This window comes from Orussus abietinus, unplaced genomic scaffold (genome assembly GCF_000612105.2).
Source record: "Orussus abietinus isolate OABI.00-Male unplaced genomic scaffold, Oabi_2.0 scaffold92, whole genome shotgun sequence".
Lineage (NCBI taxonomy): Eukaryota > Metazoa > Arthropoda > Insecta > Hymenoptera > Orussidae > Orussus > Orussus abietinus.
The window spans coordinates 278,501-291,335 of record NW_019394274.1 but is presented as its reverse complement, the minus strand read 5'-3'; the positions used below and the strand labels follow the sequence as shown (position 1 = coordinate 291,335).

At 44.7% G+C, this 12,835-nt stretch overlaps 3 protein-coding genes and 1 non-coding gene across 5 annotated transcripts; 2 read left to right on the top strand and 2 right to left on the bottom strand.

Moving 5' to 3' along the window:
• Positions 1-1,005: 1,005 nt before the first annotated feature.
• On the bottom strand, positions 1,006-4,569 carry LOC105697439. The gene is made up of 4 exons (XM_012420759.2): positions 4,123-4,569; positions 3,255-3,598; positions 2,733-3,178; positions 1,006-2,423 (listed from the first exon to the last, which is right to left on the bottom strand). Exons 2-4 carry the CDS (start codon positions 3,505-3,507, stop codon positions 2,238-2,240), a joined length of 885 nt encoding a protein of 294 aa, XP_012276182.1. The 5' UTR covers positions 3,508-3,598; positions 4,123-4,569; the 3' UTR covers positions 1,006-2,237.
• Positions 4,570-4,693: 124 nt separating this feature from the next.
• LOC105697440 (7,8-dihydro-8-oxoguanine triphosphatase-like) lies at positions 4,694-6,313 on the top strand. 2 transcript variants are annotated; one of them, XM_012420760.1, is made up of 4 exons: positions 4,694-4,873; positions 5,420-5,682; positions 5,773-5,918; positions 5,982-6,313. In XM_012420760.1, exons 2-4 carry the CDS (start codon positions 5,528-5,530, stop codon positions 6,167-6,169), a joined length of 489 nt encoding a protein of 162 aa, XP_012276183.1. In that variant the 5' UTR covers positions 4,694-4,873; positions 5,420-5,527; the 3' UTR covers positions 6,170-6,313. The 2 variants fall into 2 exon arrangements, with proteins under 2 accessions (XP_012276183.1, XP_012276184.1); XM_012420761.1 differs by lacking the exon at positions 4,694-4,873 and having other exon boundaries at positions 5,197-5,682.
• On the top strand, positions 4,997-5,068 carry Trnaq-uug. The gene has a single exon. It is a non-coding gene; the product is annotated as a tRNA-Gln (tRNA).
• An 84-nt stretch (positions 6,314-6,397) lies between the features above and the next one.
• Positions 6,398-12,712, bottom strand: LOC105697437 (ecto-NOX disulfide-thiol exchanger 2). Its single transcript, XM_012420758.1, has 10 exons — positions 12,560-12,712; positions 11,972-12,233; positions 11,307-11,893; positions 11,012-11,229; positions 10,756-10,950; positions 10,466-10,649; positions 8,390-8,496; positions 7,596-7,787; positions 7,212-7,521; positions 6,398-7,140 (listed from the first exon to the last, which is right to left on the bottom strand). Exons 1-10 carry the CDS (start codon positions 12,606-12,608, stop codon positions 6,923-6,925), a joined length of 2,322 nt encoding a protein of 773 aa, XP_012276181.1. The 5' UTR covers positions 12,609-12,712; the 3' UTR covers positions 6,398-6,922.
• Positions 12,713-12,835: the final 123 nt, after the last annotated feature.

Genomic DNA, 12,835 nt, shown 5'->3' with positions numbered 1-12,835 from the left:
CTGTTAACACCGACAACGGAAGTATACGCGTGCGGGGATATTCCTCTCCGTAATACCTAATTGTACTAATTACTCGTACTCGCGGAAGCTGTGTGCGCTCGCTCTCCTCATTGTTCGCGACTTACTCTTTTGATTCGTGGTCGTACACGGTACCAGACGTTGTAATAATACATGGCGAGTGAAGGGGTCTAAACCGCGCCACTCCGAGCCTCGTGAAAAATTCCTCGAAACGCCTACCGCACAATTTGCTTTCTATATTCGAACTTGAGCGGGCAAGGTGTACGAAAATTCCTGACCAAACGGAATTAGACGTGTGGAATATGCAACGAGAGAAGGCGTTTAAACCGCCACTCCTAGTATCGTGAAAAATTCCTCGCAACGTCCACTGCATAATTCGCCTCTTACATTCGAACTTGCGCATGAAAGGCGTAGAAAAATTCGTGGCTAACAAAAAATGAAACAGCCGTCTGAAATAAGTACGATCTCGCGACAAAGTCCTTTCGATCGGTTTTAGAATTAAGACGAACTTCGGAAGATCGGTCTTGGGTGTGCGTGTCTATTTCAGGCCTGACCACAATTGCGGCGACTCCGCAGATTTCGGAGCGACATATTCTCGCAGGCACTTTTACTCGCTTCGCGTAATTCCTCGGTAAAGTCACTTCGGCGTTTACTAATAAACCGTCATACTCGCAGTCAGTTGATCGCGATCAATTCCCTGCCTCATTTGAAATGTACTAATTATTTCATCCTTACCGACACCCGCGCCGTGTCCGCCTTAAGGTGATGCGAAAGTAGCGCGAAAGAGATCTCGTTTATGAAACTTCTCTTCAAACTGGATGTACCGCCGAATCGTACCAAATTTTATAGCGTGAACACGAAGACTATAGGGAAGGTCCTGATGCCCATGAAATTTAATTTTTGATATACAATTTTTAAAATAGGTATAAACAAATTTTAAAAAAATTAAAATTTCATGGGTGTCAGGACCTTCCTTATAGCCTCCATATTCACGGTATAAAGTTTGGAACGATTTGGTACACTCAATTCGGTCAAAAGTTTCACAAACGAGACCTCTTTGGCGCCACTTTCGCATCCCTTTAAGCCGCCGATTTGCGTTTCCCTACGTCGTTAAAAATCGAGAACGAGTCGATCGGGGACCTGGAATTTCGAGTTTCGAAATGTCCGAAGTACCCGAGAATGATTTAAACACAGTATTCGCGTACTTAGGCGCGATTTAAGTACGGTCTATAATTATCGCCTAATGGGCCTACGTAATATCGGAAGAACTACGTTCTAGCTTAACGATTCGAGAACGACCTAAATACTACAAGGTACTAATCACTGGTAACGTAACACGATTCTAATTGTACACGTTAATGATATGGCGTTAGGATATTACGAAACCAAGAGGGATTCGTAACCGCGCTATCGATAATGCGTAATCGCACCCTACAATGCGTAACGGGGATATGGCCTGTTAATTGCTTAAAACTCCGATTACTCGATTACAGCTTGATTACAAGAAAAATAATCCCTAGACAAGTGGTAGCGGAATCGTCGCTGAGCTCTCCTCGATTTCGGTAACAATCTCCCCTGACAATTATCGGACTTTGCATCGCGTTAACAGTCTTTTGCAGTCCACCTTTGATTTTGCAATCTTACGGTAATACTTTCCACGTTATCTCAGAGCATTAAACTCGGACATTCGTTGAACGAATAAAGTTATTTGGTCGGTAGCAACAATATATAACTCGTGCCGCGAAATTTAAATCACGGTCTTTTAACTTATCACAAATTAGGCCATTTTGTTTAACAAAATTATATATATAATTGATTTTTTTTCAGTGAGGTCGAATATAAATTGAAAAAAAATCTGACGTACAATCGGCCCTATTGGCAGTTGTTGAAAATAAACGATACTTCCTGTAAATGTTCCTGTAGACGTATAAAAACGCTCGCGACTAAAAAAAGATTACAAACTAAAAATACGTATTGACAAGGATTGGACGGGACGTGTAATTAAAGTAATCAAGTACCTATCACGGTAACGTCAGATTTCTCGTAAGGACGTTTCTCCTTGCATCGAATCTTGGCTGCTTGTTTTACCTGAACAACCGATGTTTCTCCAGATTTTCTTTTATAATAAGTTGTATAAATGATCGATCGGCACCCGAGACCTCGGTGGTCGAGGTAAAACAAAGTGCAATTTCTGAAAATACTAATCACGGCGATTCGCTTTACAAGACGGAGCAAACGCACAAACCCATGGCCACCATGCCTAACATACATGTTAGATCCTTTTTAATACTAGATTCTTGTAGGCCAGCTCCAGGAAGACTGCGAATGTCGCACCATCGCAAGGACCACAGGGGAATGACAACGTGCAGAATGTCCGGGATCATGAAGCCCAGATCCCGAACAACCTATGAATTATTTTAAGCTTCGATGAACATTTACTTTGAAACAAAAGTGTGTGGAAAATTCATTTCAAATTCATTAAAGCTACATTAAGCTACGGCTCGAGAGAATGCACCAGGAAAATGTAGATTTTACGGAAATATTACAGGAACTCCGTAGAGCCTTGATAAGCAAACGATCGATCGGTGAAACGATTACTTGACCCGAATCCGAGGAAGAGCTTTCATTATCCATTTCTATAATTGATTCAATTTCAGCTAAACGTTGCATGAAGAATTCTCTCGTGCCGAAGCTCAATTAGAATGATCTCTTACCTGGTGAGCGTAGCCCTCACCTCTGACCACGTTTGTAACGAATTGGTCCCAACCACCGGCGAGAATATGCAAAATAGCTATTGCAGCGATACCAAATGCTTTCCGATGAGTAATCGAATGCTTGCGATCCGCCAGGTGGACGACGAGGGCGGTGGATATTAGCTCGGTAACGGAGAAGAACAGCTGATGATACCACTGAGAGTAGAAGTCGTCGTTCCAGTAATTGATGTAGACCCACCAGGAGTAATAGTGAGAGAACACCGCGGTGGAAAATAAAACCAGCATGCCGAATCGCAGACGATTTTGCAGTGCCAAGTGAGACAGATACTTGACGGTCTCGTAAAACACGATCACTCCGACGACTATGGTGAACCAAATTTTCAAGGTGTTGTTTGTGGCATTGAAGTACATGTGCTTGTACGAGGCCACTCCAGACTCGTAAGACCCTAAAAAGAAAGAGACTGAATTACGTTGATTTAATTAAAATTATTTGGGAGATAAAACTAGGATTATATTAAATACCTTTAAATACGGTGTCCCAGCATGAACACGTGCAATACTGCTTGTCGACATCGCGCGAAAAATCTTTCCAAAAATAGTAAAGGAAGGCAATGTGCAATGGCGGAATAGTCAATGGGGCCAAAATGCCTGCTGCCTTCGAACCACAGTTTACGAAATGTGAAAGTATATAACGTCTGAACATCCTTGTGAGTTTGTACAGAAGCTCACGGTATTCATATTCAATGTTTTTAATCAGCCTTGGCCACGGTACCATGCTAAGCGGTGGATCAAAACTCTATGTGCCAGTTCTTTTAATTTAAAATCGAGTTCCCTGTGCGATCATCTTTTAGATGTGAATTTCTCCCCTGAAAAGGATTCAATTAAGATATACATGTAGAAATTAAAGCAGCTTTAATTTTTAATATTAATATGGATAATTTATACTTTAGAGAAGTTACTATATCACCCCTACAGTTTCACCTGGTAGGGAGCTTCACTTGTGGCTTACTATCTAAAATTACACTTCCTCGTTCACTTTCAAATTTCTAGGCACATTTGCCAACCATAAATCGACTGCCAGGTCACCGAGTTCAACTTACCTCCAAATATACTTTGGTTTTAATTAACCGCTTACACTACAGCCAGCTAAATTATCGTTTACCATTTACGAATGCATAAGTACAATTTACAAATACAAAATAATATCCCTTTACATACTCCTTATATCTTTTAACATGCCGTAACATTATTCATTTTTAATTACCATCAATTAAGATTTATTAATTTATCACAGCGAGGGTTTAATTAATTTGTGGAAAACCATACTGACTTAATAGCAATAATGGAACGGTATGTTTCGAACATGAGACAATGACTGGGGTGTACTCACTTGAAATTTAACGCACTCAATTCGTTGACACCCACAAGTCGGGAGACAAAACGTCGTAATCAATCAGTGCGAATGTATTCGCAGAGAATAGGATCGTTTCTCTGGAGCGAGTCATGACTTTTGTGCAAAAATATTGGAGGGATCGGTATCGGCCACGAAGGAAGCTATTGGGAGCTCAGTTGCGCGATATTACGTCACGTTGTTTGACGTTCATTGCCGGTACGAGTCTTACGAGCACCTGCGTGAGACGCCTCGCAAGCTGCCGCTCGAACTCACATTATAACCAAACAAATCAAAAGTCTAATTGATAAGTCTGCACCGACACTGTGTGCTGGAGCAAGTGTCACCACGAACGACCATGTTTATTCGATCACTGCACAAACTCGTCACGTCACATTGCGTGCGCAACTGCAAGTGACTGCAAGGCCGACGAAAATCAACGAAAATTGAACTAACTGTCTCCCCCCTTGCGCACGCGCCCTCTTCACGGCTTTCACGTGTGGCGGCCATTTTGTTTGCGGCCGCTATCCCAAGCCAGACGCCGGAGTCAATTCGAGTACTCTGATTAAAGATTCAACCTCTACTTATTCGCCTTTTCCTCTCGTTATCTGCGAGGAAAATTCTAAACCCGTCTGAAATCATTTTTAAAGGTTACGAGAAGTCTTATTATAGAAGTGAATCATTAAACGGAGTAGTGGCTAAGGGACGCCGTCGTTCAGTCGTGTTATACGATAGTTCTCGTTCTCAGAAGGTGAGGCTCGATTTTATTGCTTGTTAATCCGTGATTTCGTAATATTCAGGTAAATTTTTATTCAAATCTATTATTACTCGGCATAGTGGGTTTAAAGATTGTTTGGAGGATTCTCTTCCAACCGGTCCCATGGTGTAATGGTTAGCACTCTGGACTTTGAATCCAGCGATCCGAGTTCAAATCTCGGTGGGACCTACAAGGACTTAATTTTTTTTTCCTTGAATAAACCATATAATTTGCGGGCATAATCCTATGGGATCTTTTACATACACCATGTTCGATTATTTTATCGTGTCTCGAGATATAGATGCTTACACTGGAATAAGTTGCATTTTTTCTTGCATGCTTGTATTGGATCTTAGATAAGGATTCGGTTCGAATTTCGACTAAAATATACAGTAGAGACTAAGAAATGGCATTTGACTACTAAAAGCAGTCAGCTATGATCATTCGCGTTGAGTGTACAAGGGGACTTCCTCTTAATCTAAAATTCGACTTTTGCATCCACAGGAATGCATTTTTATTGAACATTGTGTGACCTTACAGGTGGAAGAGGGAACTTAGAGATAGAAGGAAATTCTCGGCGATGTACCAGTGATTCGCGAGACTTTGGTGTGTTAGTTCTGATTTGTTCCTAATTAAAAACTAATTAAGATGACTCTAAGTACCAGAGTATACAGTCTCGTGTTCGTTAGGGAAGCTTCGAGGATTTTACTGGGTCTAAAAAAGCGAGGTTTCGGCGAAGGGAAATGGAACGGATTCGGAGGTAAAGTGGAGCCCAACGAAACGGTCGTCGAGGGCGCAGTGAGGTGAGAAAGATCTTTTATTTCACGTTTAATCGATAAAGCGTCGAGTATACGTCGCGCCAGCCCTTGTTCCCCGTTTAATTCTATTCCCAGGGAGTTGAAAGAAGAGTGCGGTTTGCTGGCCAACTCTTTGAAATATAAAGGAGTCCTCAAGTTCCAGTTCAAAGAGGACCCTACACTTCTCGAGGTCCACGTATTCGACACTTACGACGTTTGCGGCGAACTTACAGAGTCTGACGGTAATTACGTCAAGTGATTCCAATTATCCGGAGTCTTAAAAACCTCTCTGGAATTGGTTTCAGAAATGCGACCCAAGTGGTACAATCTACAGAACATTCCCTTCGATAAGATGTGGCCGGACGATGCTTACTGGTTTCCGTACATGCTCCGAGGAGAGCTGTTTAAAGGATATTTCCTGTACCAGGGAGAAAAGATCCTGGAGCAGGATATCAAACCGCTGACGGAAGTGCCGGAAGGCATGAGCCTGTAAAGCAGTATTACCCTAGAGTAATATTTTTATACCAACTCGTATAAGAGCCCTCGATTAACATAAAGAGTAGATCACCTTTTCTACGTACTTAGCCAAGAATTTCATACGTTTCACATTTACTATTTATATATTTATCATGAATAAATAAAAACGCGGCATGTAATATTTTTTCTTTCACTCAGGAAATCACCAGTGGTCGTAATTGCGGTAATAATTGCGTGACGCATGAAGGGTGTATGCGCGAAATTTATTAACCTGCCAGCGTACACTGATAATTCCTTTAAACATTCGTCCTTAACACTACGACCATGGCAGGGTAAAGTCTCATGGTGTCTCCCAAAATCGCGTTGCGCGTCTAAGCGTTTTAAAATCACAAGTTAATGCAACGCACCTCGCAGAACGGAAGCGAAGAGTGTTCCTAGGTATGGCACTCGGGCAAGAATACAAAATGTGGACGTCATGGCTCCAAGAGTCGCACTGGATCGGTCCGAAGACTTCGGGATTAATTGATTAATCAGGATTAATCGCAATCGCCAGCGTATGCCGTCATTACGAGCTAATACGGCCTAATGATCCTCGAGCACCCGCGATGCCTCGATTTTGCAGCGGCGTTGAGTTTCTTCGTCAACGTTACATCGGCCCATTGCGATAAGAACCTCGAGCGGCATCTTAGTTTCATCGATCCAAAGGTCCGCTCTCTTCCTTTCGCTATTGTTCCGTCGTCGCGTCCACAGGCGCAGGCAGAAGCGAGGGTCAGTGGCTCCGGAAGATGCTGAAGCCGGAAAATTGCCACCTTCTCTCCATGTTCGCGCCAATGCCGGACAATTCCTGCTTGAACACTTGCGGGAACCTCTGCATAAGAGCCTCCACTTCGTTCGGCCTGATCCCGGGTTCCATCTTTTGCAAGTACGACCAAACGTAGTCGACGCTCGCTCCGAAAGGATGGATGTGCAGGAAGGTCGCGATCAAACCTGCTCCAAAAATAAATCCTTAATGCAAAGCGTTCACCTTGATATCTTTCAGATATTTTACCGCGACTCACCGATGAGCTTGGCATCCTTTTGAGTGACTTGAACACATCCGAGAGATGCAACAGGAAGCTTAGGTATCCGCGGCTCTTCGCTGATATCGTCGTCCTTATCTAACGTAATGATCTCGCTTTCCAGGGGCTCCTCCTTCTTCGTGGCGTTCAACTTCACCGTCAGGTCCTTGATCTTCTGGTCGTCCTGGGCTTGCTGCTTCTTGGACTGCATCAGCTGCTCCTGCATGCCCTTCAGCGTTTGCTGCAGCATCTTCATCTGCTTGTCCTTCGCGTCGATCTCGGTCTTCGTCTCGGACTTCAAAAGGTCCACCTGAAGAGCCGACATCGGTATAAATCTTCCAGGATTTTTCTACTTAACGATGAAACTTATTATACTATCCGTACCTCGTTTTTGTACGCCTCTAGCTGGCATCTCAGACTGTCGTTTTCCTCTTTCAGGGTCTGCAGCTTCTCGGCGTCCTCGTTGAACTCCTGGCTGCGGATCTTCTTCCTCTGGGGCTCGTCCTCCGAGTCGGACACCTCCATCTCGCCCTCGCCCTCCATCAGAGCCTCTTCCAGCTGGACGGCCTTAATTTCCTATCCAACAAACGTCTCGTAATAATTTCGATCTTTGGAGGCGCGTCGCCAGCCACAGTTACACCGGGCATGCAAAATCTGTAAGATACGATATGCGAGGTGATTATTACGTCGCGTGAAACCTCCGGATTACGACTCGACACTTTTCCTTCGTGTAATGCTTTTCTGCAGTTCAGAGTGTTTACACGACTGGCTCTGAATTACAGAAAAGACATGCATCTACGGTAGAATTATAGTTACGGTGGAACGTTAGACCTCGGAGGTGGACCTTGCCGGAGAACGACCCTTGGCTCTGTCTTCGGGGTGCAACCATCGGGTTACCCGTGGCTCGTGATCGTCCATCGACTCTCGGATATAAGCACTCGCTGGTTACCTGTTCCTGAAGAAGCTATCGGGTGTCTGACCGTCTAGTACCTCGTCGTCAACCTCCTCTTCGTCGTCGTGGCTCCCCCGAGTGCTCGGCCACTTACCTGGGTCTCTCAAATGCATGCAAGAACGCTTTTTGCGGGGCTCGTAGTTTAGCGGGCCGGCAAAGGGAAACGCCGAGCCATTGTCGCTTCTATTTACTCGACACTCTCTGCCGTTAAACTGCGGATACATACCGAGGACTGTTTCCTCCACATCTCGATGTTCTTCCGTTGGGCCTTGGTGAAGTGATCCCAGACTTTCTTGTGGCTGGCCGCAGTGAACACACGTTCGATCTGACTGACTGTCGATGACACGGGTGTCGCATGTCGCATGTCGCATACAAAAACACAACAAATCTTCCGTTGTACACCCTCATTAATGCACTATGCTCGTGGTTGATTGCGTTGCACAAAGGGCGCTCGACTAATTGTCCGACACCTTAACGTTAGAAACGGGACCGACCAGACATTGAATACCCTAGACCATCAATTTTTAATCATTCACCGCGTACTTTCCTCTCTAAATGGAACACGATAAGGGAGAACAAACGGCGAAGTTTCCGCGTTCTTTTTTTATATATATATTTTTTTTTATTTTCGATAACGGCACGTGATCCTCCGAATTAGCTATCTGTCATTTATGTTTGGAACGTATCGATAATGAGTCAAATCGGGGATCGCGTTTTTGCGTGGTTTTGACAACTGGAACGATACCGCCACGTGTAGATACTTACCGTGAGGATCTATATAATGTTTCAATTAATTAGAATACGATATTCCGTCTACCGCGTCTCTAACGTTTCGAGTGCCAGATAATTGTTCATCTCCCCGTGTTGCGAGAATGGATTAACTCACATCAAGATCGAGTTTAAGGGGGTATATACGCGTCCAACTTTAAATACAGATTTTAACCCTTCCGGGTAGCTGCACCCTATCTTGAGATTTTCCCATAACAAATAGTTTTATTCTTAATAATCCATAAATGAGACGCGAACGAGTATTATTAATAAAGCGATCTCTACAAACGACTGGGAAAATGTCTATAAAATTCTGCGCTTTAAATGTAAGGGTTCGAAATTTCAATAATTAAATTTTTGGAGGGTAATTCCGTGAGACTATTTTTTTTTTTTTGTAATCGAAGCAGATGAAAAAGTACAATTAGCCATGTTTAGGGAAAAAGTACCACCCGTGTACGTTAAGTAGACGTTCCAGAGACTCGACGATTATTACGTATATACCTCCTTGAACGTAAATTTAATCTGTGCGATCCTTTCTGCGATTTTCCCGCGATGAACACCGTTCGAAGACCATACATGCGTAGCTGATCGTAGCCAGCTATAATAGCTGCGTGGACGACTAGCTTCTCCGAAACCTGTTTCCTGCATCCTGTCGCTGTCCGAGTCTCAGTACCTAACTTATGGCATTCTGCTACACACCTTCCTTCCTAGAGGTATCTTCGAATCGCGTGACGATACAAAACTTAAAAAAGCAATCTCGAGCATTACGCCAGATTTTAGGAACGATCGGCAGTGTTGCTAACACGGAATTCACGATCTTGGTTCCATTCACCGAGGAAGTACTAGATTCGAGTAGTTCATATTCCGCATGGCCGACCTCGTCGTTTAGCAACACTGCTTACCTCGCTTATTGAAAATTCCTCTAGAATGAACAGCGATGCCCGACACCCTGTAAACATATTTAATTCCACCAGCATGCACCTCTCGGACGCTTAACGACCATCCGAGTGAAAATCCTCTTCCGATTTGACATAGTCCTTATCAAGGTCCACGCGAGTCCTCCTCGTGGAAGATCGAAAGTCAGCATTCTTCACCCACCTTGTCGCCTCCCTTCTTGGACGCTCAAGTTCGCCCCCAGCGATCGAGCACCGATCGAAGGGTTTACCTTGAAGACCTCTCACCGATCGTGCAGTCTCCCTTTTTCTCTCATTTCCTCTTAAAAAGAAGAGCAGAACCCGACGTCGACGGCATCTCGTGTCGAACGACCGGGACACCAGAAGTGAAAAATGCTGCCTCGATATGAAGAATGCACGGCTAACCATAGGAGGACCGATCAAGGATCGATCGATCTGGCTATGCTTTCTCGCCGGCGGTCCTTCCTTGGCGAGGGACCGATCGATTGTTTTCGCTGGAGCGAGGTAGGCACTTACCGGAGTAAAGCGACACACGTATACGGATATACGTTCGCGAACGTCATACCGACGTACGGTAGTTACGGCTAGACTGGTTCGATCGAAACGGTAGGTAGACTTACATTGTATGAGGAGTCCTTGCATCCTTCCTTTCATGAGCTCCTTAGCCTTCTGCAGCTCCTCCTCGTATGCGGCCTTTTCTGTCAATAATCGACGCACGTGGGAATTCGTCGACTGGATCATCGAGTAGAAGGTGTTCGCGTTCCTCTTCGTGCAATCGCCTCGTTCCAGCCAAGTAACGACGACCTGAGATTTTCGATATATTTCTGTTAATGATATTAGACGATACACGGGATCGATAGGGATGGATATCGATGAAAATTCATGGAGGGACTTGGACGTCGTTCCTAACCTGCACCGCTTTGACAAATGTATCGTCTTGCTTGATCTTCTCGCAGATGTTCGATGCTTCGTGGTCGGTGTAGTGGACTACAGGAGGAGGACTCGATGGAGCTCTTTGCCTCTCCTTTTCAACCCTTTCCCTGTGACGCTGCTCTCGCTGTAGTTGCCTCTGTCTGCACTCCCATTCGTACTGATCGTCTCTGGCCTGATATCGTGGATGTAGAAGGTAGGAAAGCGTCACAGGTGCAGCGGATGAAGGTACTCACCTGTGCGAAGTCCACGTGAAGTCTTCCAGTATTTGCAGAGTCGCCACTGGATCCTATCCGTACTCTGTATCCAGAAAGGTAGATGGCTGCATCGACGCTAGCTTCTAAGACGAAACGTATGTGACAGAAATTCTTCTTGGAAAGTCGGAGCGTCGTGATTTCGCCACACCGTTCGAATATCTCTTGAATAATCGCTTCGGTAATATTTTCCGGCAAGCCTGTTGAAGTTGAGAAAGAGAATCATGAATTGTTAGAAAGGTTAATTTCTTTTGGTATCGACCATGAATATTCTAACCTCCAACAAATATCGTTCTGCACCCTGGTGGTCTTTCTCGAGTGGTAGGTGGTGGTGCGTTTGGATTAGGTGGAAATAACGTGCAGCTTTTACAGTGGATGATCTCTTTGGTACCCTGTGGTCCTGCTGGAGGTGGGGGCAATGCACTGCTCATTATTTGAGCAGCGGCGTCGGTCATGATCTGTTCCGGCCCTAGCATGCGAGCACCGATCATTGCTCCTTCGTGTGGCATCATTCCCATTCCCATAGGGGGGTATCCATGAGCGTGACCCATGTGAGGACCCAATGCCATTTCTCCCATCATTGGTCCCATTGGCCCCATGGGTCCCATTCCCATCATTGGGTAGCCAACACCCATGCCCCAAACTCCAGCTGTCGGCTCTATTTGAGCTCCCATATTTTGAGTACTGCTGGTTCCTGCATTCGTCGATGACTGTCCTTCGCTGCCGTTTGTGCTCGAATGGCTCTCGTTGTTGCTAGTAGAATTTGTACTGGTCCTCTCTTCTGGTCTGCGGTCTTCTCGCCTTTCTCTTTCGGCTCGTTCCTCTCGCCTCTCTCTGTCACGCTCCCTTCGATCACCCCTTGACCTAAAAACAGAAATAATCCCATTTTATTCTACCCAGACGCAAGAACTCCAAAAATAACAAGATGCCTAAAGATATAACCTTCTACTATCACGGCTGTCTCTATTCTCTCTCGAGTCTCGTTCTCTCCTATTATCGTTCTTTTCATTCTTCCTGTCACTAGTCTCCTCGGCGGTTTCTCGGGCCATTGGTGGCTGATTTTTATTTGTGCTAAATTCCAGTGGGGTGTCGTTCATCCCAGGTAATGGAATAGGTGGAGGTAGAGGAGGAAATCCTTGACTCGCCAGTTCCATAAAACCTTGAGGGCCCGTAATAGGACCCAGGGGTCCCATTGGGCCCATACCTAACATATGAGAACAATTTTAAGTCGCTATCTCATTTAGGTAAACAGGCTTCTTATGTACTAGAATAATCTGATCAATCATGTAAGAACGTTCCAAAATAAGATAGACCTTGGGCAACATTAAGTAATCGTTAGAAGAAAACACCTTATTGCTTAACGGTATCAAATACGATACAGAGAAAATTAAGAGCATTCTTTCATTTTTGAGGACCGTTTGATAATTAAAAAAAAAACAGTGACAAGGTAGCAACTGTTCCTCTTCGGTGCTCTTCGGATTCCCACTTGGGACCCAGGAGAGTTTGGTTAGGAAATCGATGAATACTCACCCATCGGTGGCATAGCTGGAGTTGGCATTCCAGGAAAGTTGTAAGCCATTTCACGCGGTGGAAGCCAGTAGTTGGCCACGAAAAGGTGCCTCACGATTGTCGGGTCTGCATATGTCGTACGAATATCCCTTTGCTCCGAAACGCTTCACTTCAAGTTCAGCCAGCTTCTGCCAGCTTCTGCCAACACATATCCCTACCTCCCAAAAAGTTCCTTGCATCACTTTAATTGCCTAATTGCGATTTTATAATGAACCAGTTTCGGTGGATGGCCACCAG

Bases quoted from the DNA above. Each gene is read 5' to 3' on its own strand.
- LOC105697440 (XM_012420760.1), top strand. From the start codon at position 5,528: ATGACTCTAAGTACCAGAGTATACAGTCTCGTGTTCGTTAGGGAAGCT. The intron at 5,683-5,772 runs GTGAGAAAGATC...TTCTATTCCCAG, and splicing joins GTCGTCGAGGGCGCAGTGAG to GGAGTTGAAAGAAGAGTGCG. The intron at 5,919-5,981 runs GTAATTACGTCA...AATTGGTTTCAG, and splicing joins CGAACTTACAGAGTCTGACG to AAATGCGACCCAAGTGGTAC.
- LOC105697437 (XM_012420758.1), bottom strand. From the start codon at position 12,608: ATGGCTTACAACTTTCCTGGAATGCCAACTCCAGCTATGCCACCGATG. The intron at 11,894-11,971 runs GTTATATCTTTA...TTCTGTTTTTAG, and splicing joins GACAGCCGTGATAGTAGAAG to GTCAAGGGGTGATCGAAGGG. The intron at 7,522-7,595 runs GTACGGATAGTA...TCGGCTCTTCAG, and splicing joins TAGAGGCGTACAAAAACGAG to GTGGACCTTTTGAAGTCCGA.
- LOC105697439 (XM_012420759.2), bottom strand. From the start codon at position 3,507: ATGGTACCGTGGCCAAGGCTGATTAAAAACATTGAATATGAATACCGT. The intron at 3,179-3,254 runs GTATTTAATATA...CTTTCTTTTTAG, and splicing joins CTGGGACACCGTATTTAAAG to GGTCTTACGAGTCTGGAGTG. The intron at 2,424-2,732 runs GTAAGAGATCAT...AATAATTCATAG, and splicing joins GTGAGGGCTACGCTCACCAG to GTTGTTCGGGATCTGGGCTT.